General features: G+C 32.9%; 4 protein-coding genes and 1 pseudogene across 4 annotated transcripts; 3 read left to right on the plus strand and 2 right to left on the minus strand.

Annotated features, from left to right (window-relative positions):
- Positions 1-1598: 1598 nt before the first annotated feature.
- Positions 1599-2487, plus strand: LOC125806946 (fasciclin-like arabinogalactan protein 12; annotated as a pseudogene).
- A 997-nt stretch (positions 2488-3484) lies between these two features.
- On the plus strand, positions 3485-4330 carry LOC125806948 (fasciclin-like arabinogalactan protein 12). The gene has a single exon (XM_049486699.1). It carries the CDS (start codon positions 3485-3487, stop codon positions 4328-4330), a length of 846 nt encoding a protein of 281 aa, XP_049342656.1.
- Positions 4331-5565: 1235 nt separating this feature from the next.
- On the minus strand, positions 5566-8929 carry LOC125841003 (probable E3 ubiquitin-protein ligase LOG2). Its single transcript, XM_049519999.1, has 3 exons — positions 8316-8929; positions 6372-6870; positions 5566-5951 (listed from the first exon to the last, which is right to left on the minus strand). The coding sequence occupies exons 1-3, from the start codon at positions 8672-8674 to the stop codon at positions 5859-5861; spliced, it is 951 nt and encodes a 316-aa protein (XP_049375956.1). The 5' UTR covers positions 8675-8929; the 3' UTR covers positions 5566-5858.
- Positions 8930-15877: 6948 nt separating this feature from the next.
- LOC125806949 (putative serine/threonine-protein kinase) lies at positions 15878-18098 on the plus strand. Its single transcript, XM_049486700.1, has 6 exons — positions 15878-15956; positions 16047-16168; positions 16363-16579; positions 16888-17125; positions 17231-17381; positions 17730-18098. Exons 1-6 carry the CDS (start codon positions 15878-15880, stop codon positions 18096-18098), a joined length of 1176 nt encoding a protein of 391 aa, XP_049342657.1.
- A 272-nt stretch (positions 18099-18370) lies between these two features.
- On the minus strand, positions 18371-20790 carry LOC125841004 (aquaporin PIP2-1-like). Its single transcript, XM_049520000.1, has 4 exons — positions 20431-20790; positions 19885-20180; positions 18759-18899; positions 18371-18662 (listed from the first exon to the last, which is right to left on the minus strand). Exons 1-4 carry the CDS (start codon positions 20723-20725, stop codon positions 18549-18551), a joined length of 846 nt encoding a protein of 281 aa, XP_049375957.1. The 5' UTR covers positions 20726-20790; the 3' UTR covers positions 18371-18548.
- Positions 20791-24114: the final 3324 nt, after the last annotated feature.

A 24114-nucleotide genomic window follows, 5' to 3' on the forward strand; every position in this document is an offset into this window, starting at 1 on the left:
ATTACCATTTGAAATGACTATTTTATACCTATTAAATCTCTGGCTATTTGCCCGCCCTAAGCTCTTCAGGTTGTGTAGTTTGATAAAGAACTCATGATATGCTTGTGTCACTTTACAGTTTGCTTCAATCTGTATGCCAATATTCTAATATATTTTGCAATATGAGATGTTCTTTTCTTGAATATACTTCTAACTCTTTTCACTCTGTTACTTCCCTTTCCCATTTGTACCTTGTTACTATTTTGCTTTCATAGTGAGGTGAGAAAAGAATGTTGCCTTTTGGACTTTCTGCTGTTTGTCTGAGTATCTTTTAGCTCTCTTTGCAGTTTTTTTATCCATGAGATGAAATGTAGACAATATGAACAGGGGGAGGGACAAGACGGCACAGGTTCAGTAATGAGAAGGAGAAGGAGGATTTAAATCCATTGGAGCAGGGAAGTTTATTTATTCCACTTTGAAGGAGTATTTCCTGGTAATGATTTGGTGAGTTTTCTGGTAGTGGATTCCCTTTTTGGCATTGCTAATGTGGATGCTTTGTGCACTGGACTTCCCATGGATTTTGTCTTCATACCTAACTAAGAAACTCCAACTTGCTTGGGATTGAGCATAGTTTTTTTTTTTTTGTTGGTCAACTAAGAAACTCATATGGCGAACGTTCCCTTGTTTGGACCTATAACAGCTTCATTTGTAGCTGTGTAGCAGATAACAGGTTATTACTTTATTGAATAAAAATTTAGAATCCCAGAGGTGAAAAGAGATTGACTTAAACGAAGCAACATGGACAATACAAATTTGTATAATCAATATTGACTTGTTTGGAATTGAAACGTAATTATTATGTATAATCAGAAAAATGTGACATTGATGCTTTTGATAATCCAGATTGATAAAACACAGTATAATTATCACATCCTCCTGAAAATTTTAGCTCATCTGCTGATAACGGTTGACATTGCAAAAAATAGTAGCATATAGCACTACCAATATTTTGGTGGATTATCATTCATTATCTTACATTACATTATTGTCAGCTGTACCAAGATATTCTCGATTGTGACCAATGCAGTTGCAACTAAATTAGCCTCTTGTCCCACAATTCCATGAGTAATCACTTATGATTGTCCTGTAACCTATGCAGCCATTGTATACAAGCAACTTGAAAACCTTTAACCAGATATCTCGGGTTCGAGCCCTATGAATGGTGTATAGAAAGGAATTTGCTTCATTTCCCCAGCTGTTTTTTGTCCCTTCATAAGCAAGCTAGCAGCTGCATTATAACAGTACATAATATATTATTCTCAACTCACCTTAGATTGCACCTTTTCACCGAACTTCTTATTTCATCCCAATACCCCACAAACTTTTTACCCTCAACCTCTTATCACATCTTTTTATGTTTTCTTAATTATTTTAGAGAAAGAAATCCATCCCCAGCATGCTATATAACTGGTGCAGATTCTCCTTTTCCCTCCATCAGACAACTTCAAATTAAGCTTAAATCAAGAAACAAAAAAATGACTTACAACTTAGTGTCATCTTTACCTTTGTTGTTCTTCTTCTTGCTCTAATTCACTTGCAATTTGGCTCAAGCACCTGTTATGCTTCCATTGCCACCAGCTATTTCTTCTCCTCCGGCCCCAGTATTACCCACAATTGTAGCCTCTGCTCCGGCTCCAGGACCACCTGGTCCGCCAAATTAAATGTGGTAAAAATCATTGGGAAAGCTGGATCATATTCGACGTTCATCAAGTTGTTACAAATCACTCAAGAAGTTGGCGAAATCACCTCATTACTAAATAACTCCAACAGCATAACCATGTTTATTCCATCGGATGGTGCTTTCTTGAACCTGAAAACTGGCACCCTCAACTCTTTCAGTGATCAGCGGAAAGCTGAATTGGTTAAATTCCATATCCTCCCTTCATATTTCTCCCTGTCACAGTTCCAAACAGCTAGCAACCCTTTAAACACACAAGCCGGTGGAACCACTGATCGTGAATTCCCCATCAATATAACCACAAATGGGACAGCAGTGAACATAACAACTGGGATTGTGAATGCAAGTGTGTCCAGCACAATTTACACTGACAATCAATTAGCTATTTACCAAGTGGATAAAGTACTGCTTCCTTTGCAATTCTTTGTCCCACCGTTACCACCAGCACGGCAGCACCTGCTCCAGCGCCATCGAAGCCAAAAAAGGACGAACCTTCCTCGGACTGTTCCTCTGTTAATGTGTGCCACTTCTCTTCTTCCCCACATGTTCTGGGGAATGCTCTATCCTGGCTTCTTAGAGGTGGAAATAAACTGTCTACTTGTTGTCAAGTTATCAAAGAGCACACGCACTATCACCCTTTAGGGCTATTATTGAAGATTGTAAAAATTTGCTGGAAACCACGAAGGCTACTATTTATATACATCTGGTCAAAAGAGAACAGACTGCCGGATTTCTGGCTAATGAAGGTCACAGACATAAAAAGGGTTTGACCACATGGAAAGCTCTGCTCAAGAAAATGGAGTTTTTTCTCTAGGTCGATTCAAGTCATGTTGCTTATGAACGATTAAAAATAAGTTGTCTTTTCCCATGTAAGGAAAAACAAATAAACTTATTTTGCAAGTCTTGTGATCTTGAACTAGGGGTGAAACAATCTCAGACACACATAAAAAATTTTGCTCTCCTATCAAGAAAATCTCATCACTTTTGCACTATTAAATGTATTAATATACCTATGTTGTGATTCCATATATGCAACTTGAAATATACCACCAATGAGTCTGGTGGGATGGATGTTATCTTTTACCTTTAACTAGAGATCTCAAGTTCGAGCTCTGTAAATGGAGATACTCTTGGAAGGAAGAGATTCTCTCTTCCACGCAATACGAAATGGATTAGTAGAGTGAATAGGCCCCTAAACGCATAAAGCCAAAAAAAAAAGAACTTGAAATATTTTTACCTAACTACTTTACCCATCTCAAATCACACAAGATAAACTGAATGGCCGATTCACTGTCCGGCCTAGTATGAGGATGGAAAACTAGAACATTTTATCCATAGGTGGATATAAAATCGTGAATACAATAATTTCTGATTGACCATGTTCCCAGGAAAAAAAAGATATTTTGGAGGAAGGACGAACATGATTGACGTGGCTATACATATAAATCGGATCTATATAATGGCATCTACAAAGGAATTAGTTCATTTACCCTGCTGTTTTTCCCTTCATAAGCAAGCTAGCAGCTGCATTATAACAGTACATAACATATTATTCTAAACTCACCTGAAATTGCACCTTTTCACCTAACTATTTCTTTCATCCCAATACTCCACATCCTTTTATCCCCAAAACTATTATCATATCTTTTTTTTTCTTAATTGTTTTAGAGCAAGACATCCACCCCAGCTTACTATATAACTGTCGCACATACTCCTTCTTCCCTCCATAGTCAGACAACTCCAAATTAAGCTAAATCAAGAGAGAAAATGACTTACAACTTAGTGGCACCTTTTCTTTTACTGTTCTTCTTCTTACTCCAATTCACTTGCAATTTGGCTCAAGCACCTTCTATGGTTCCAATGCAACCAACTCAATCTTCTGCTCCAGCTTCACTGCCACCAACTATTTCTTCTCCTCCAGCACCAATATTGCCCCCAATTATAGCCTCTGCTCCGGTTCCAGGACCACCTGGTCCGCCAAACGTGATAAAAATCCTTGGGAAAGCAGGACAATATTCGACGTTCATCAAGTTGTTGCAAATCACTCAAGAAGTTGGTGAAATCACCTCATTACTAAACAACTCCAACAGCATAACCATGTTTGTTCCATTGGATGGTGCTTTCTTGAACCTGAAAACTGGCACCCTTAACTCTTTCAGTGATCAGCGGAAAGCTGAATTGGTTAAATTCCATATCCTCCCATCATATTTCTCCCTGTCACAGTTCCAAACAGCTAGCAACCCTTTAAACACACAAGCCGGTGGAACCACTAATCGTGAATTCCCTATCAATATAACCACAAATGGGACAGCAGTGAACATAACAACTGGGATTGTGAATGCAAGTGTGTCCAGCACAATTTACACTGATAATCAATTAGCTATTTACCAAGTGGATAAAGTGCTCCTCCCTTTGCAGTTTTTTGTCCCACCATTACCACCAGCACCTGCTCCAGCACCATCAAAGCCAAAAAAGGATGCTTCCTCGTCGGATTCTTCCTCTGTTAATGTTGTTCCATCTGGTGCCACTTCTCTTCTTCCCCACATGCTTGAGGGAATGGTCTATCCCGGCTGCTTTTTTTTCTCCTCTGTTTGCTTTGTGTATATGAGTTAAGAAGTCGCATGCATGTGTGCATGATTGGGGTGTAATGTTATGTACATTTAAGTGTTATTTAATAAGATGTTAATTTTCAGTGTGTACTCAAGCACATATAGCATCACATCCTAAGTTAGCCAACTTCCCAATACAAGCATTGCTCTATTTTCAAAATGCCAGCAAGGACAAAACTTAAAACATGGAAAAGAAAGACACAAGAAGCAAGGCCTGACTACAGTCCCTTTTTTTTAGTTTATCCATCTAATATCTGAAATCTATTGGCCTGAACAATCTGGATTTGCGGCTGTATAGGGCCCAATAAAGGAACTACTTTCTCCATTCCTAGAAGACTGGACTCAAGACTCTGGTTACGGGTGGAGTGATCCTATCCATTTTTACCACTCACCTTGGGGATCCTTAATTAAACTATAAAATGCCATGAACCTATTTGTTTCACCCAATACCAGCACACCGAAGGTGCTCATCACGGCAGGAGGAAGTCACTCAAAACATAGCTACTATGCAAGAAGCCAACAAGAGCACATTTGTTGTTTAATAGTTGTGACTCTATCCTGCAGCCAACTGATTCTTGATTCAAATCTCACCATTGGTTTTATCCTCTTCTTCCTTCTCCTTCCCTCTCCTCACGGGAGCAAAATGGATCTTTCACAAACATGAGGGAAAAGGTGATAAGGCCTCTGTTGGGATGTAAAAACTGAACTTGGATATCTTTAGAACAGAGCCAAGCACCACTGTATGAAGACTTCTCAGCCTTTTCCCATATGACATAACTGGGAACATTGACATAGATAAAGGAGAGAAGTTTAGGCGAACTGCTTGCTTCAGGCACAAAGTTATATATCTTGCACCATTTCCTCAAATACTCCTTTAAAAATATGACCTGTCCAAGAAATTGACTCATTCTTCACAAGCAGACATCAAATATACTAATTTACGAAGGAAAACTGGAGAAATGGTTAACATACCAAAATTGTTATTGCAGAACTGGAGAAAGCTAACATCTTCTAACTTCAGGTAACTCCTCAAGAACAGCTGTCCACATGTGCAGTCAATAGACCCATTTTCCACTGCTAAGAGGATAGCTTTTGGATGGTGTTGGGCTGTTGGCTATTGGCCGATAGTAGATTTCTTATTAAAATTCAGTCATGAAATTTGAAAAGAAAAGAGAAATTTATATTGGAGATCCCAGACAAGCCAAACACACCATATAGTAGGTAATAAAAAAAGGAACTCAAAGTATTCAACCAAAGCATTGCATAGTTTTAATTATAGAAGGGTTAAACAAAGTGGATCAAACTTACAGCATTTTGTGATCTAATGGTCAGAATATGCACTTTGTCCAACCACTGGAAAATTTAAGAGCTTAACTGTTGGATTATCTAATCTAGGAAGTGAAAGACAAAAGGAAAAAACAACTTAAAAACAAGATCGAAAAATGAGAGGATTACAGTGAAAACAGAAAGATCTATATACAAGAATGTAGTCGCAACTGTTCCTATATTTACTGTTCAGAACCTTCGCTGACTTAGATCTCCAGAAGTCGCTCAACTGGCTGCCGACATATAGGACACCTATTTGTCTGGATCCTCAAGACTTTTGCACAACCACTGCACATGCACTGCATCAAGGAAAATACTCAATATTTGTGGCACATAATAGTATTGCACCAATAAATAAGACAAACAAAAAACAGTTGTGTCATGTATGGCCTCTTCAATCAATAAATGCATATAAATCAACACAGAAGTTGATGCATTGGTTTATCAAGCACAATGAAACTGATGCATATCATATTTAATGCTAGATACACGATATTGTGTTGACATTTTGAACCATGGCTAGTCTACTAGCTAAAGAAAGGAAATAAGGTGGGGTTTCAGGTCAGGGAAGAATTACTCAAGTTGTATTAGTGAAAACTGTTGCAACAGCAGCTGAATAAACAGTAAGATAGATCATTAAAACAAAGCATTCAAGATAGTTGCACATTTATTCAGACCAGCACCTCAGTTGCAAGGGTTGCGAAAGGTTAAAGCCATACCATGTGTCGACATGGAAGTACAGTTGTGTCCCGAGGTTCAGAAAGGCATATCACACATTCTTTCCCAGGATCATTTCCATCAAAGTCATTATCAATTGAATCACCAATCCCATAAATCTCTTGTAATTCATATCTCATGCCATTCACCCAAAGTATTTGCTTCACCACCCTAACATGGTATTCACCTTTATCCTTTTCAAAAACTGCTAGAGTAAGCTGGGAATTTGTGGACCCAGATGCTGCATTCTCATCCTCTGATACACTTTCCCTAACTGGGATTGCCTCTACTTTCACCGCTAATGGATATACATCTGCATCAGCATCTTTGGAGGATTCTGCTTCATCAAACATCGAAAGATCAATGCCAGTTCCTGAGGGTTGCCTAAACTTCTGAGATAAACCTTGTTGAAATTCAACAGTTATTGGTGGAAGTAAGCTTTCTTTCATAGGTGTCAACAAACAATCTTCACCTTCTTTTCCAAAGAAAATGACAGTCAAGCTGCAATAGATTAAAGAAAAAACCAATTTAACATTTTAAAAATAAAAAGAATTGCAAGTGATACTTGAAGATCCATACGAATGACTAAAACTCATTAATGAGTAAGATTTCCAAACAATGAAAAAAGACAAAGCACTGATTGAATTTCTAAGCAAGTGTTTGCGAGCATATCTGAAACAGTTCCTAGGCAGAAGACAAATAAGCAATGAAGTACCTTTGAGAAGTAATAAGTACTACTAAACTAAAGTTTTTTGAAAGATAAAAAGTCTACCGAAACATAAACCTCTTAATAGTTAGTATCTCAAGGAAATGAAGTGCACCTTTTTTCTCTCTTCCTTACCACAGTGAGCATAGCTATAAGAGGGTCTATGCTTCTACACAAGAAGCAGGGTACTCTTATGAAGAATTATTATCAATTACTCGTTTAGCATCATGAAGGAAAGCAAAGCTTCTTACAAGATATAGAGCACCATCCTAAACTGGTTTCCAGCTCAACCTCTGACCAACTATGTTAAATAGGATATCACCTCAAAAAATCAACCTGAGTAATTCTGAACTCCCACTTAAGCCACAAGCTTATTCACATGCCAAAAAGAAAAAGGCTTATTCACATGCAGAATGCCATGAGGACATACTATAATTGCAAAGTTTAGATACCAGGATCCTTAATGGTCTTGGATTGTATTTTCTACAAGGTAAGTAACTTTACAAAGAAAACTCATGCAGAAAAATCACACTGCTCTCCAAATAGACTAAATTACCCACTTGTCCAGGGATTTGAGATTATATGACTTGCAGCAAAAAAAACATCTCATTATTTCAAGAGCATATAGGGCTGCTGATTAAAGATTTTGAATGATGAAATGCAGGAATATCAACAACTCACAGATAAATTTGTTAGAATGATAACTAGCAGGAACTACTAAGTAGCAACACGACGCAATGTGTAAGGGAATCCCAGAAAATGAACTATGATCAAATCATATCTATGTCAAGAAAACTAAAGTTCGTAAGCCATACAATCTAAAGGGAAAATCAGCAAATGAATTGTGTTAACCAAAATCATATACTTATATGTCAAAAAAGTTCAAAACTTTAACACACATATACTGATTAAAATGACACATACAAGACAAACTACCGGATTACACTACATTCCCACATAGAGAGTATACAACAAAATCATGTATGAATCGTTAAACTTATACGAAACATGGAGTATATTATATGACTATGAACCTACTATTTTCATTCTGCAGTTCTAAATCCAGTTTCATTCTAATACTCCACAAAGTTGACATTAAAGACGACTTATGAAATAACATACCCTGATCCACATAGTGAAAGAAAACAATATGGGGTCGCATTTTATACCGTCAACCAAACACAGTACAAATGACCCTTGAAAAGCACAAATTCTTACTCCAACCCCACAAAAAAAGTACCTTCCAGAAATGGTTGCGTCGAAAGTGAAAGCAACAAGGTACTTCCCGGGATTCTTCTCATCAGGCTCAATCCTCAAAGTTTCCTTCTTCAGGTTAACATCATTACGTATTGTCACTGCTTTTTCATGCTCCACGTATGGTACTGGCATTGGGGGTGGCCGCGGCGGCGGTGGCCTCGTATACCCCGGGTACTGATAATACGATGGCCCATGTGGGAATCGAGAAAGATACGGTGTTGCCGCAAACACATACCCGTTCGCACGTATCTCCGGATGAGGTGGCGGCGGTGGTGGTGGGTGGCTCCTCCGGCTGTTGCTTCGTCGCCGGCCGTTCACACCCCTGCTTCCAGCATTTCCCATCTCAAATTTTGAAAGTAAAAACTCTAATTTGGATTACAGAAGCTTAATTTTACCTCTGATCACACCATGAAAGAGACAGATTTTTACAGTATTAGACACCCTTTGCTTCCTTTGTTTGCTGAACAGAGAAGAAATCAACAGAAACTCAAAGGGAATTTACTGAATTAGTGAAAACTATGGGTAAAAAGGACATGGTATTCTTTTGAGAAGACAGCAAGGAAGATGAAATTGAGAATGAATGATAGTTCATTGTACAGCTACAGAAATAGTAACAATATGGAGTTGGAAAAGATAAGTTAAAAAGTTTTGAGTAAAATTTTTTCTATAAAAGTCAAGTATATCCGATGAGTTGGAAATAAGTTATTTCGCAATTAATTATACAAAATAAGTTACTCTTTTTGTTCTTAATTACTTGTTTATTTTTGAATTGACACATTTATTAATAAAACAAGAGCAACTTTCATATATAGCAAACACAAAATTCATATTTGTATGTTAAAGCAAAGTTTGCATAATTGCGCTTCATAGCAAACAAATATATGTATAATTCGCTATACATATACAAAAAAAAAAAACAATTGTATAATTCGCTATACATATACAAAGAAGGCAGTTGTATAATTCGCTATACATATACAAAAGAAAGCAGTTGTATACAAAAGATCAATTGTATAATTTGTGTATGTATAAAACGAGAAAGAGAGAAAGGCAAAAGAAAACTAGGCAGGAAAATATTTGTATTGTATAATTATAAGTGTATAGGACGAAGATATGTGTATTTGCATGTGTATATACAATTTTTTCTCGCTTTATACAAACAGAAGCGCAATTTATACATTTCGTTTCTGTTTGTATAAGCGAGAGAGGCAAGGGTGGCGAGCGAGATTTGGGAGAGTGGCGAGCGAGATCTGGGAGAGGGGAGAGAGGGGAACGAAAATATATGTATATATACAATTTCCTCTCGCTTTATACAAACACAAACACATTTTATACATTTGTGTTTGTATAAAAGCGAGAGAGGCGAGCGAGACTGCCACCAAACGAGAGTGGTGAGCAAGATTCCACCAGGGAGAGTGGCTAAAATAGCAATAGTTTGCTATAGGGTACAATTAAATCAAAGTATATTTATAGCATTTAATTTGAATTAATAGTTTGTTATTATATACAACTTTCCCATAAAACAATGATGGACATAGTGAGTTTACCATTTCACTATCACGACTCAAAACGAGTCATGAGTGGCACCCACACTTAACCTCCTAAGTGGACGAACTAACGAATTCAACCCCAATTTATATTTATTGTTCAACTTACAAAATACTGATCATAATGCGAAAGCTCAAATCTTATTAATGTAAGAAACACAAATCTACTAATTAAAGTCTATTAAATATCGTATCTCAAAATCTCAGGACATCTAATTTTCAAATATTAAGTCTAAAAGGAGGAAAGACTCAAAATAGTCCCTCATCTTTGGGTTAAGGCTCAAAGTCATCCTTGAGTTTTCACATGGAGCACTAATAGTCCCTCATGTTTGCAATATTGGTGCACTTTTGGTCCTCCTCAAAAATTTTGCCTATTTTTTTCATTAATTTTGTCCACAATTTTATGTAAGGAATGTCCAATTGTCTTTTTATATATTTAGTAGAAATAATAACTCTATGTGAAAGAAGGTGATAAGAAGAACACATTGTTCTGTTCAGTAGAAATATTACTGCAGCTAAACTAAGAACATCTTAACATATGACGTTGGAAGAAAAGAAAAAAAATTGTACTATTGCACGTGAAATTATCATGATAAACCTTTCGACTTTACCTGCAATACAATTTCTACTAAACAAAACAAGATGTTTTTCTTCTCACATTCTCTCATATGGAGTTATTATTTCTATTAAATATATAAAATGACAATTGAACATATCATACATAAGTTATGGATAAAATCAATGTTAAAAAATAGGCAAAATTTTGGAGGAGGACCAGAAGTGTACCAATATTGCAAACATGAGGGACTGTTAGTGCTCCATATGAAAACTCAAGGATGACTTTAAGCCTTAACCCAAAGATGAGAGACTATTTTGAGTCTTTCTTCAGTCTAAAGTATCAAAGACACCCAAATAAATAAATAAAGTAATTTGTGTCCAAAAATTAAGGACATATGTCATGACCAAGAGAATCCAACACGAGCTAGAATGAATAGCTTACCCTGAAACCTGATGTGTTGGAGACTAGCTAGAGCTGAGGACTAGTCGAAGTCACTGGTACACTCGCTACACTCCACCAAAGGAAAACGAAGAAAAATACAAGTAGGGGTCAATACAAGGCAACATGTACTGAGTAGATATAATCGGGCGACCCAAAATAGAAATTAAAATGCAATAAGTAATACTTGGTATAAAATCAACTATATCACTTAGCAGGTGGCAAGCAACAAACAACATGGACAAATGACAACAACACCAAAGCAAGTACGTAAGCAGTCACAATATCAAGAACACACATGACGACTCATGCCTCCACACCATGCTCTTTTGGGAAATTCGATATATTGAAATAAAGTAATAATTCTTATACAAGCAACCCTAAAGACTATACAGTACTCCTTATCCCACCGATTACCATGCAACATCTCAATTGTGGCATAGTATGTTTACCATTTTACTCCTACTAATTATGAAGTGAATGAACTAAAAACTTAAGATTTTCAAAAAGTTCTACCATTTTCAAAATAATTAATGAGAGTATAATAGATAAAAAAAATTGTCCTTTCTTGATTTGTCAAAATGGACAAGTGAACAAGTAATTAGGGATAAAGTGAGTACTTCATTATGTATATAGATAGCTTATTTTATTACTATTATAAAAATTATGAGTGCAAGCACTATTTAATATCTCCAATTCTAATCAAACATAAAATAAAATAATTTTACATTTTATCTTTAAATTATTATATATTATACCTCACGTTAAACTATAAGGAAATATATTAACTGTTATCAACAACAAAAAACATGTCATAAATCTAGCTTCATGCACCCACACCCAACTACCAGAAGTGCACGCATGCATGACACAAAACTCAAGTTGGTTCATACTCCTCCATTTTATTTTATTTGATCGCGCTATATCAAAAATAAATATTTTATTTTACTTGTTTATTTAGTAAATCAAAAGAGTTTATTAAAAAAAACTTATATTATTTTTAATATTAAAAAACTATACAAAATAGTAATGATCAAATTTAGAATTTCAAAATACCATTAATAAGGTTAGTTATATTCAGTAAATACTTATTTAATTAAAAAAAATTAAATATATTGTGTCAAGTCAATTTGGACAAAGTAATATTAAAACAGAGAATGGGAGTACTGTTCTTCTTAATTCTATAATTGAATTCATCTAGAAGATTAACCTTAAAATGCCAACCCAAACGTTGACAAATTCACATTATTCTTGTCATTAAATTATAGTTAATTAAAATTTAACACATACTTTATATTAATAGTACATGACTTAGTCATGATGAATTAATATAAATTGATATATATAAACATTGAATGCAAATACGTTTTTACTTGTATTAGATGTGTACTCCAAATCAATACATGAATATATAACCATGTTTGTATGCACATTTATTTCATTTAATTATGATTAATTAATATATAATGTTAATTATTAATTAAATTAATTAATCGAAAAAATGATTTGACGTAAATATCGTGTGGATTAAATTTTTCACCTGTGGACAGTCCTCACAACTAAAATAAAGACTAGTCGTTATGAAAGTCACCCATGGCAACCCATGCACCTAACTTTTATTCTATTTTTTGAATTCTCTTTCTTCTTGAAAATGATTTATTTCTCTGTTTAATTCGTTGTAAGATTGATTTTCTCATTAATGAAAAAAAAAGTCTGAATTTGTCCCTGCAGTTTCATTCAAATCTAAAAATTTTATTTAAAATAATATTTTAAGGTACGTTTGGCCTGAAAATTGTAAAAAAAATTTAAAAAATGTTTTAAGTGTGATGAAATAATTATTTTACTCTATCATGAGATGAATATTATTTCAGAAAATATTCCCTTTCTCTATTTCTAATCGCATGTGTTATCTGAAGCTCCTAGTGGACATTAAAAGAGATCGTTGAATTTCGATTAATATATTTATATCAAGTAAAATATTATTAACGACACACCTCAGTCTAGCAAAAAATCTCTATGATCATACTTCAGCTAACTTTACAAAAAAAACCCTTGTGAATTGTCTTATATTTTCCTTGTATACTAATGGAGTTTCCTTTTGTTTTTTAAATCGGTGAACTTTACATGTCAAAATACTTCAAGGCTTAGTTTTTTTTTTTTGTGTATTAGAAAATATTATAGTAAAGTGATTTTTATTAAAAAAAAATGACAATTATGTGACCATATGTAATTTACTTGACTATCAGTTTAGAATTTGGGAGTATAAGTCATATTTTATGTTTTTTAGAAAAATACATTCGAACAATCAAATATTCTTTGCAAAAAAATTTATCAAAACATAACTTTATCTTTGATTTCAATGTATCAGAAATTTCAAATAAAGTAAAAAATATTTAATTTCTACGACCAATCACTTGCGTAATTTCAAAAAAAAATTGGACATTTGCGCCGGCGATGATATTGTTGGGGAGTGGGGGAGGCTACAATTACATACATCACCGTCCACACTAAAAAGTGAATACATCAAAACCAATATTAAGTCAACATATTCATCTCCCCTTCAAATAGAGGACCTTGTCAATATTTTTAATTATTATAAATGAAAATTGAGATTTTAACTTTTGTAAGTTATTAGGTACTAAGATAATAATGGTACATAATACAATGAATCAGAGTTTAAACTAAAATTATTAAATTCGATTAAATATATAATCAACGTACTGACTTCATCCCCAATTATAAAGGGAAAGAAAGACGAAGTCTCAAAATATGTTTTGTAATGGAAACAATTTCAAGTTTTCTAAGAAATATAGAGGGGAATAATTTTTCTTTTTAAGTAAGTAGTCAACAATTTTACTTTTGAAAATTAAATTTACACGTTAGCATCCTTCTCTTATAACGACGAGCATGTCAGTTTGGAAATTGTTAATAAAATAAGAAATATTTGGACTCTTGAATTACGTTTAAAATATTTATCAAGGATCCAATAAAAAAAATTGAATTTTATGTATTATATATTCATTAATTAAATGTCTACACAAATATTTTATTGGGAATCTAGTTATTATCGTGTATTAACTTTAAGTTATTGTAGAAACTCATTAACTTAAATTTTGGATATATGTGTCTGCCAGAGAGTCACACTTTTATTAACAGATTCAAAATATGAAAAAACAAACAAATGAAAAGATCAAAGAGGATTCATCATATACTATTTATGCATAAAAAATGATTTAATAATTTATAAGCCGTTTAATTTTTTGTTAATTTTTTTTTTTGTATGAACTCCTCAATCCTATCAGATCACTCCGACTCATCCACCAACCTCACCCTTGGTGCAATGTCACCAACTCATTATCATGCGCAACAATTGTTGTTCCACCACAAAGCATAAATTATTTGTGGGCTTAAAAGTAGGTAAAACATTGTCAAGCACGATGGAAATGTGTTGCCTAGCCTAGTTTAGAAAGTATTTCTAGCACTTGCACCAATGAATAGGGGTGTAGCCACATAAATTAAAGAATAAAGAAGGATAGATTGAACATCGTTTATCAAAATATTACTGAAAATTATGTAATATAATAAATACATGTTAAAGATGAAAGTGTACTCATGTAATATGTAATATATATTAAAAATGAAAGTGTACTCATGTAATATATATATATATATATATATATATATATATATATATATATATATATATATATTTGAACAGTTGTGATGAAAAATTTAAATTCGTCACTAACAAAGACTAATGTCACATCTGATCAATTGAATCTTACACAAGTATATACGTATGATAGGAAGAGTAGAATAGTTAGGTGAAGTGATCAAATAATTAGATTGTACCGTTGTAGTATGATTAACTCTATGTACTTGTATTCTCTTTTCAATTGATGCAATGTAATTTTGCTCAGTATTTAGAAAAAAATATTGAAATTTATGGTCGTGATTTTAAACATGTCATAATATTTGAGTGACTATAAGATTTTTGATATTTTGTGATTTTAAACATATCATAACTAATGGTGAAGTCAGAAATTTTGTTAAGAATATAAATTTTGTTTTAGAGTATTCGGAAAAAAATTTGACTTATATATTCGTATAATTTTCTATATTATACGTAGTATAGTTTTTTGACGTAAAGTGTGAAGACAACCATCCTACACTACATTTGGCTACGTCTTTAAACTATTGACAGCTGTAAAAACACTTTTCTAGTTGAGTAGCTGAACTTAGATACACTCCTAATCACTTCTGATCCGCCACATTAATAGTCTCAAACTCTTGTAAAGGCATGGGATCTTAATAAAAAATTGAGAGAAACTTAGAAAAAATCTCTAAACTTGACGAGAATTTAAGGGTGCATTCTACTCATACTGATCATGTGAAACTAACAAACTATACAAACTGTAATTAATTCTCAAAGTTGTCTAGTTTACTAAAACTAAAATGTGAATACTCTACTTTAATTAATTAGCTTATGACCAGAGTGGATAACTTTGAAGTTTGAAGAATCATATAAGTATCTCTCAGTTAGCTACCATACAATAATTAATATGATGATTGATAAATGATCGATGACCATTGACCACTGTCCACTAAACAAAAATTTCAATCAATTGATACATATACATCATGATTAATATGATTGACAAGGCTAGCTTTATTTGAAAGATAAAAACAAAAATACAAAGAATCGATAAATTTTATAGCTAGATAGTAAATTTTATCGCTATAAAATTTATCGTTATTAGTGATAAATTTGCAGTTCCTTCTATTATTATTTTTTAAGTGGAACTAGTAAGATACTTAAAATATTATTTTTATAAAATATGAGAAAGTCGTATACTTCAAAGATTAGATATGGTCAAAATATGTGGCCACGATATTATATTTGTCCATTAAATGAAGCTCTTTTCTATTTTAATTTCCTTCCATCCTCTTCTTTCTAGCTTTTCATGTTAATTTCAGAAATTAATTAGCCATTAAAGAGTTATGAAGTTTTCTTTTGCATTTTCCAATTGTTTTAATCCATCATCTGATATTATGGAAACTAATCAAATTATTCCATATGGTAATTAACTTCTCTAATCCCATTTGTACATTCTTAATTGTAATTACAACTGCTTAATTAATTAAATTGTACATATCTTAATTATTGTAGAAACAGGTGGAAAAAGAGTTCAAAAATTCTCTAGTTTTTCTTTCAAAGAATTGAAGGTAGCAACTCATGGATTTAGAGCATCAAATCGAATTGGAGAAGGAGGATTTGGTTCTGTTTACAAGGTACATTTTTTAATCCGACTTCTAACTTTACGAGTTCTGAATTCTATAACATATTGTTGAAAAGTTTAGAAAAAATTTCACTCGTCCCTCCTCAGACCACACTTATGAACATGTTGTTGCTGTTGTATATATTTATTTGCTATTTTGTTAAGTGGACGACTATTTAAGTTAATTTTGTGCATTTTTTTGAAAAGGGTCGGCTTGAAGATGGAAGCTTTGTGGCTGTAAAAGTTTTATTAATAGAATTAGAATCAATGAGAGGTGAAAGGGAATTTATATCAGAAATAGCTGCATTGTCTAATATTACACATGAAAATCTTGTCACCCTCAGAGGATATTGTGTTGATGGGACTAAAAGACTCTTAGTCTATGATTACATGGAAAATAATTGCCTTTCACAAACATTACTAGGTAATTCTTTCATATCTCGCGCGTTTTAAATTTTGAATTTTACTTTTATATACTGGCAAAGTTATTGTCATGTGACCAGAAGGTCACTGATTTGAATTGTGGAAACAGTCTCTTGCAGAAATGTAAGCTAAGACTGCATATAATAGACCCTTGTGGTCTGGCCCTACACCTGACCCCACACATAGTGATGTGTGGGAGTTTAGTACACCGGGCTACCCAATAAAGTGTCGATCACATCGATCCGAACCACGTTAATTATTGTTAACTACAAATTACAACTCATAATAACATGGTTGTTTGACAAGCAGGGGAAGAAGAGAACAGAAGTAAATTTACATGGGAACTTAGAAGAGAAATTTCGAAAGGAATAGCAAAGGGACTTTCATATCTTCATGAAGAAGTGAATCCTCATGTTGTACATAGAGATATTAAGGCCAGCAACATAGTTCTTGATCACAATTTCACACCAAAAATCGCGGATTTTGGTTTATCTAGGCTATTTTCGAAGAACATTTCACATATTACAACTCGAGTTGCTGGTACATTGTAAGTAACAAATTACAAAGTTGTTCTTTCTGATTACACACATCAACTTTACGAGTGTTTAAGCTAATCATGTTATTAATTTCTTGATTAATGTTATGCCTAAAGAGGCTATCTTTCTCCAGAATACGCGATCAGTGGACATTTAACTCGAAAATCAGATGTTTATAGCTTCGGAGTATTATTGCTTGAAATAATCAGTGGTTGCCCTGTTATTGCCTTTGACATTGAGAGAGGAGAACATTTCCTAGTTAAAAAGGTAATTATCAATCACATTTAGTTAATTAATCTTAATCCTACTTTTTTTCCAATCTGATAATCATAATCTTCATTTTTTTTTAACGAAATTTAGCTCTTATAATCACTGTATAATAAGTGTGTAATCACTATACACCATCAACTGCTACAAATAATGCTCAATTACTATGTTATTGGCTTGATGAGACATGACAAGATCTACATATACTGACAGTATAAAGAATTTTGATTTATCAGTATGTAACACATAACTTGTCATATATATACTATAGGTAACTAGTTACACTTTTTACGATTAGTATACCTGTAGTTATCATTTAAGTGATCTGAAGGGGTTATTTTATTTCAGGCATGGGAAATGTACAACTCTGGCAAATTATTAGAGCTAGTGGACCCCATGTTAAATGGAGAATTTTGTGGCGACGAAGCTGTTCGATTCTTGAAAATTGGGTTACTTTGTGTGCAAGAAATAGCCAGTCTACGTCCAAAAATGTCAGCAATTTTCAACATGTTGAACAGTGCAAATTATATGGAATTAGATGACATAAATATAACTCAACCTGGAATTCTTGCTGATTTGGGAGATGTTAAAATAGGTCAAAAACAATCATCTAATAGTTTTTTGTCCAATGTTGTAACTACAGTTAGAAAATGTTGGTACAAAGTGTATATTTCACACACACAAAGTTGGCCTAATACTCTCTTTGAGAAGATATAGGGTTTGAAGCAGAGACAGATTTAGGATTTGAATTTTATAGGTTTTTATAAATATTTCAAGTGAATATACAAGAATAATTAGCTAGATTCACAAGAAAATATATAAATATTGTTTCCCTTTAATTTCAACTACTATTTAATTCATTTGCCTCTGCGTACACTCTACCCTCCCAAATTTCACTTTATAGGATTTTACTGAGTATATTATTGTTTTGTTAAAATTGATTTGATATAAGTACTCAGTGTAAATAAGTGTTTCTAGTGACAAGAAAAAGAGTAGAACACACTTTGCTTAGTCCATTATTTTGATGTTGAAACAAGTAGGAGAAAATTTACAAGGAAAATTAAGAAAACCAAAACAAGAAAAAGCAACCAAACAAGAAGAAATTACAATATTTTGGCACATTTAAAAATTAATAATTGCCAATATAGCTTATATTAATTCTTATTATTAGGCATTGCTTCTGAATGAGTTAATTGATTTGGATGCTCCAGCTCTCAAAATATATTGGTGATATAATGCAGCAATTGCAGCACCAATAAAAGGTCCAACCCAAAAAATCCACTGTATCATCATACAAAAAAAAATGAATATTAAAATTTAAAAATATATATTTTTTGATATAAAAAATTTAGAACAAAAAAAATAAAAATTGCTTACTTGGTCATCCCAGGATTTATTTTTGCCATAAATTACAGCAGCTCCAAAACTTCTAGCTGGGTTGATACCAGTTCCAGTAATTGGAATAGTGGCCAAATGAACCATAAATACAGCAAATCCAATTGGAAGTGGTGCCAATACCTTTAATCAATTAGAAAAATATTAATTTCTTATTGATTAACTCAACTTAATTACTAAAAAGAAGCATCAATAGACAGGATTAATACATCAAAGGTGTAAATAAGTCCTTGTGATAATTAATTGTTGTATTCTTTAGGTAACTAGTTGCACTTATTTTATTTTGGGAAAACTATACAAATTAGACTCATTAGGTAAAGTATTTATTCAAATTGGACTCAGCTCAATATATTTATCCTAATTGGACCCATGACCCAAACTATTTACCCTACTGCCCCTTTATTCTATTCACTGAACCACTGCTTCTATATTATTGATACCATCAGAGTATATATATACATTGATGGTATCTATATACTCTGATGTTATCAAGCAGTAATTGAGCAGAAAACACTGCATATTCTTCCTTGATGCCATCAGATTATATATTTACTTTAGTAGTATCAAGGAGTAACTGAGTAGTGTTTTTTTCACTAAACCACCGCTTCTTTTTCTTTGATACCATCAAATTATATATATACTTTGATGGTATCAAATACTAAACGTGTATTAGTAGTTAAAACCTAAAAATATGGGGTATGAAAGTAAGGGGGTAGCCGTTTGTAAATAGTTTCCCTTTTTGGGTACAAGTGTTCTTTTTGCTTTTGTTTTGGTTTTCCACTTTGTATCCGAAGTCTGTAGTGAAACTCGACTAAATTCGAATCACGCACTTCATGGCCCATTCTATAAGTGACCTATAAAAATCTTTTACATACCAATGTGTAAGGGCAAAGCTGATTTTTTCAAACGAGGACTCTTCTTTTTAGGGGGATACAAAAGGTTCATCTGAACTTCCTCAGTCAGAAAATTATATTGTATATATAAGATCAAAATATTTCCCAAGGACGAATTAGAGCAACAAAATATTGAATCTCAATAATTCGTGACAGCAAGATCACTTTGCCACTCGAAAAAATTGTTATGTAGTGTTGCAAAATTGTATACTTACAGGAACATGAGAGTCTCTGGCATTTCTCTTGGGATCAGTAGCAGAAAAAACAGTGTAAACAAGAACAAAAGTGCCAATAATTTCAGCACCTAATCCAGTGGCTGTGTTGTAACCAACAGCAAGTTCATTAGCACCACCACCATACTTAACATAATAAGCCTTTTGAAATAACTTCACTAAACCACAACCACAAATGGCTCCTAAGCATTGTGCTATTATGTAAAAAATTGCTCTCACTAGTGACACTTTTCTAGCCAAAAAGAGTCCAAATGTCACAGCAGGGTTAATGTGTCCACCTGCATATACAAAATTGGAAACCCCATTAAATATATTGTCCCATAACATAATTAAATAAATAAAAATATGTTCGATCTGATAGCTTAAAGTTTTCTCATTAGATATGGTTACATAATTCAAATCTCATCGCTACTTATAATCGTGTATGAAGACGTTACTATATAAAAAATGAAGTTCGGTTCGTCACACGAATTGAACAGTAATAGTTTAAATACTCATACGAGATGATGGTCACACAATTCAACGTACCAGAAATGCCAGCAGTGCAATAAACAAGAACAAAAATCATGCCACCAAAAGCCCAAGCAATACCAAGAATGCCAACACCACCACATTGGTCACCATCACTTTGGCTCTTGTAGCCAATCACAGTGAGTACAGTGATGTATAGAAACAAAAGTGTGGCAATAAATTCAGCAATAATAGCTCTGTAAAATGACCATTTTCCAAGTTCCTCAGGGTCAATAAATGGTGCTGGAGGTGGGTCTTGGTAGTCTTTACTAGGGGCATATTGGTCATTTCCATACTCCATGTCCTTAGCCATTTGTAAACTAATAAAATATTTGTTTTTGAGTTAGAGAGAAATGTGTAAGAATAATTGATTGTGGTGGAGTTGATAGAGAGTGAAGGGTGGTATTTATATATGGATAATCTTGGACTAATTAATTAGTGGACTATTAATTAAACTCACTTTTTAGCCGCCCATTTTAATTTCTTTTTTGTTATATTAATTTTCTTTCACTTTTATGATCAACATAGCTCGCCTCTAACTTGAGGGTCTTGAAGGGTTCGATATCTAACAATAAAATAATATATTAAGTATAATTTCATAGATGAGATCTGGAAAGGGTGAGATGCACGTAAATTTTATTTTTGATTTTGAAGAAAATGATCAAGAGGCTGTTTACGATAAATTAACTCCAACATTAAAAGCTAATTTCAAAAATGAGAATTGTTCGACACATAAAAAATAAAAAAAAACACCCCATCAATACTCTATGTGTGGGACTCATCTCATGTCAAAGGCAATTCGAATGTTATCATAAAAGTTTAAAATTTAAAAAAAACAAGACATTATATGAAAATGTTAAATTAAACCGACCATCTACATAAACCACAAATTAATTTTCGTTGATATATAATGGCATACACCACCGTCCATTCCAACTCAGCCCACAATTTTTTCTTAATTACAACAACTAATATATAGCCATGTCAGGTACAACTGCCATATTCCAATCATTTGATTTTATTAAGGAATTAATATGTGTTAAAAAGGCATATTAAATAACGTTATCTCCACGAGTTTAGAAAGATAAAAAGGATGGTATTAGTGTGTTCGGTACGAAGAAAAATATTTTTAAGAGCAAAAAATTTATATGAATTGGGGATCGGAGGTGGGATGATCAAGCTAAGGGATAGGGGGTTTGGAACGTTGGATGAATAAGATGATACATCAAATATAAAATGTCACTTATAGAACTTGTTTTTCCTATTTTCATTAAGAAAATCATTTTCCTCATTTTTTACGAACTTGTTTTTCCTGGAAAAAATATTTTTCAAATTCTGTTCAATCAAATATGAGAAAATAAGAAAACATTTTCTAGAAAATATTCTCCTCCGTACCAAATACATCCTAATTTCAAAGTGGTTATAGAGTCTCCATGTGTAGAGCAAGTAAGATCATAGTAACTTAGGATTACGTTAATATGAATTTAGTCAGATTTCAAAATAGATATTGAACACAAGTGAGTTGTAATAAATAAAAATAAGGTTCTACTGGCTTTGTGGACTCTATTAACTGGGCGGTTATCCATTGTATTTCTAATAATTAAATTTAAACCCTCGCTTTTTTTAAAACTTTTTTTAAAGATTATGAGTGGATTTGGTACTACTTCGTCTAATTATTTTATATGATATTGCTTGATTATGTAAGAGGTTAAAAATTACCTGCACAACAGTTGTATTTATAAAGCCACTCAATATTTGTGGTGGAATTATATTATTTTAGTCAATAATTACAATATGGATCTCCCAACCATTACATTCTATTTAGGCTTTCAAAATTTTGACACTAATCCATACACTGTTATTCCATTAGTGAAATAGTGGGAAAAAATATAAGAGCATTAAAAGTTAAACAATTAGTTTGATAGAAAAATATTAATATCACATGATCAAAGATTGAGTCTTGAAAGTTGTAAAAGTGGTACTCTTTTCGTGTTAAATTATTTATAGTGATTTTTAAAAATAGTTATTTCAAATTATTTGTCATTTTAAAAATTCAAGATAGAATTAATTACTCTTTTTTCATTTTATTCTTAGTAATTATTTTTGAATACTACATATACTTCAATTATAAGATGACGACACTTAAATATAGTAAAGATTTAATCAAGAGAGATTATATTTCAACACATAAAATAAAGATAAAATAGTCAAAATCCCTCATAATTGATGTTTTTATCTAAAGATACGTGAAAGATAAACACGACAGATAATTTGAGACATAGAGATTAACGACTTAGAAAGTAGTATGATATGGAATGAAAAAAATGTCATTTTGGAGGATCTTACTAGCTCAATTGTTCGGCTAGCTATCCGAACTTTCACGGTGAGGGTTCGATTCTGGCTTTATAATCCCTTTTTTCATTTCTACCCACTTTATGTTATTTTTATAATCCCTTTTTTCATTTCTAGCCACTTTATGTTATTTTTGGATAATTATTCAAGTCAAATAGATCTACATTAATAATTTTGTATGGCAGTGTTTAAGTAGCAAAAACTTCAAAATTAGTTTTATCCTACTTAATTTCCATCGTCAACCTACAAATAATTTAAGAACAATAATTCAAACACACAACAATTTTTTTTTTCTATTAATAATCTAAAGCATTTAATTAATTATTAATTCAAAAGCAAAATGTACTTCAATCTCTCATAGAAACAAATTCCGAGAAGAGATGAATTTCTTATTCTATACGCTGACTGTAAAATAAAAATCAAACTAATGTATCATCATCTGATCCCTCGTTGATCTCTTCCCAAATAGTCTCCAATCCGGACTTAAGTGAAGGCTTTCGTCCATACGTTGTAAGGTCTGGATAGACCTCCATCCTGCAAGAATGTACATTACTTGATTCCCTTGCCATATTTGAAAGGAAATTAATTGATCAAATAACAACTTAAAAATTGTGATCAATATCAAGATTCTGTTGTAAACCCACCTCTACAAACTCCTAATCAAACTCCTAAAAAAGCAAAACATTACCTAAGTTGCAGAGTAATGGAATCAACTGTGTAAAAGATTGAGGAAACAAAAAAGTATTATCTGAAGAACATAACTAGAGGTGTTGTGATTTGCAACCCTCAATCGCCATCGTCGGATGCTACAAAAGAGGTTGAGAGTCGTCCTAAAATGGAGCTCAAAGATAAGATAGGTTAATATGAAAATGGGTTTTTGGGTGGGTTTAAGTTTTTGTAGCACAAATGGGTCGGGTCGTTGGGCTGGATTTTAAAAATTAGGTGGACCAATAAGATAAAGTCACTTGGCTAATTAAATAAGTCATCATTTATTATGTTAGTGGGCTGTTAATAAAGGGCAATTTTAAACCTTAAAAAAACGTTGAGGGCATTTTTAAACCAAAAGGTGGAAGGAGGGCATTTTTGAACCATTTGAGATACGTTAAGGGCATTTTTAACCCTTTTCCCATTATATTTCCATCTTCTTCTAACTCAACAACTTTGTATAGCTCAAGGATTCCTAAAATCACATCACCTAGATCTAAATCTAATAAAAGACATGGAAACATAACATCCACCATCAAATTTATGTAGATCTACTTAAATAGATATACAGAAACAGATTCCGTGATACAGAAACAGATAGCATACACATGAAAAATTTGTGATTTCATCAGATCTGCAATCAGA

Source organism: Solanum verrucosum, unplaced genomic scaffold (genome assembly GCF_900185275.1).
Source record: "Solanum verrucosum unplaced genomic scaffold, falcon-dt-bn FXZP01000196.1, whole genome shotgun sequence".
NCBI lineage: Eukaryota > Viridiplantae > Streptophyta > Magnoliopsida > Solanales > Solanaceae > Solanum > Solanum verrucosum.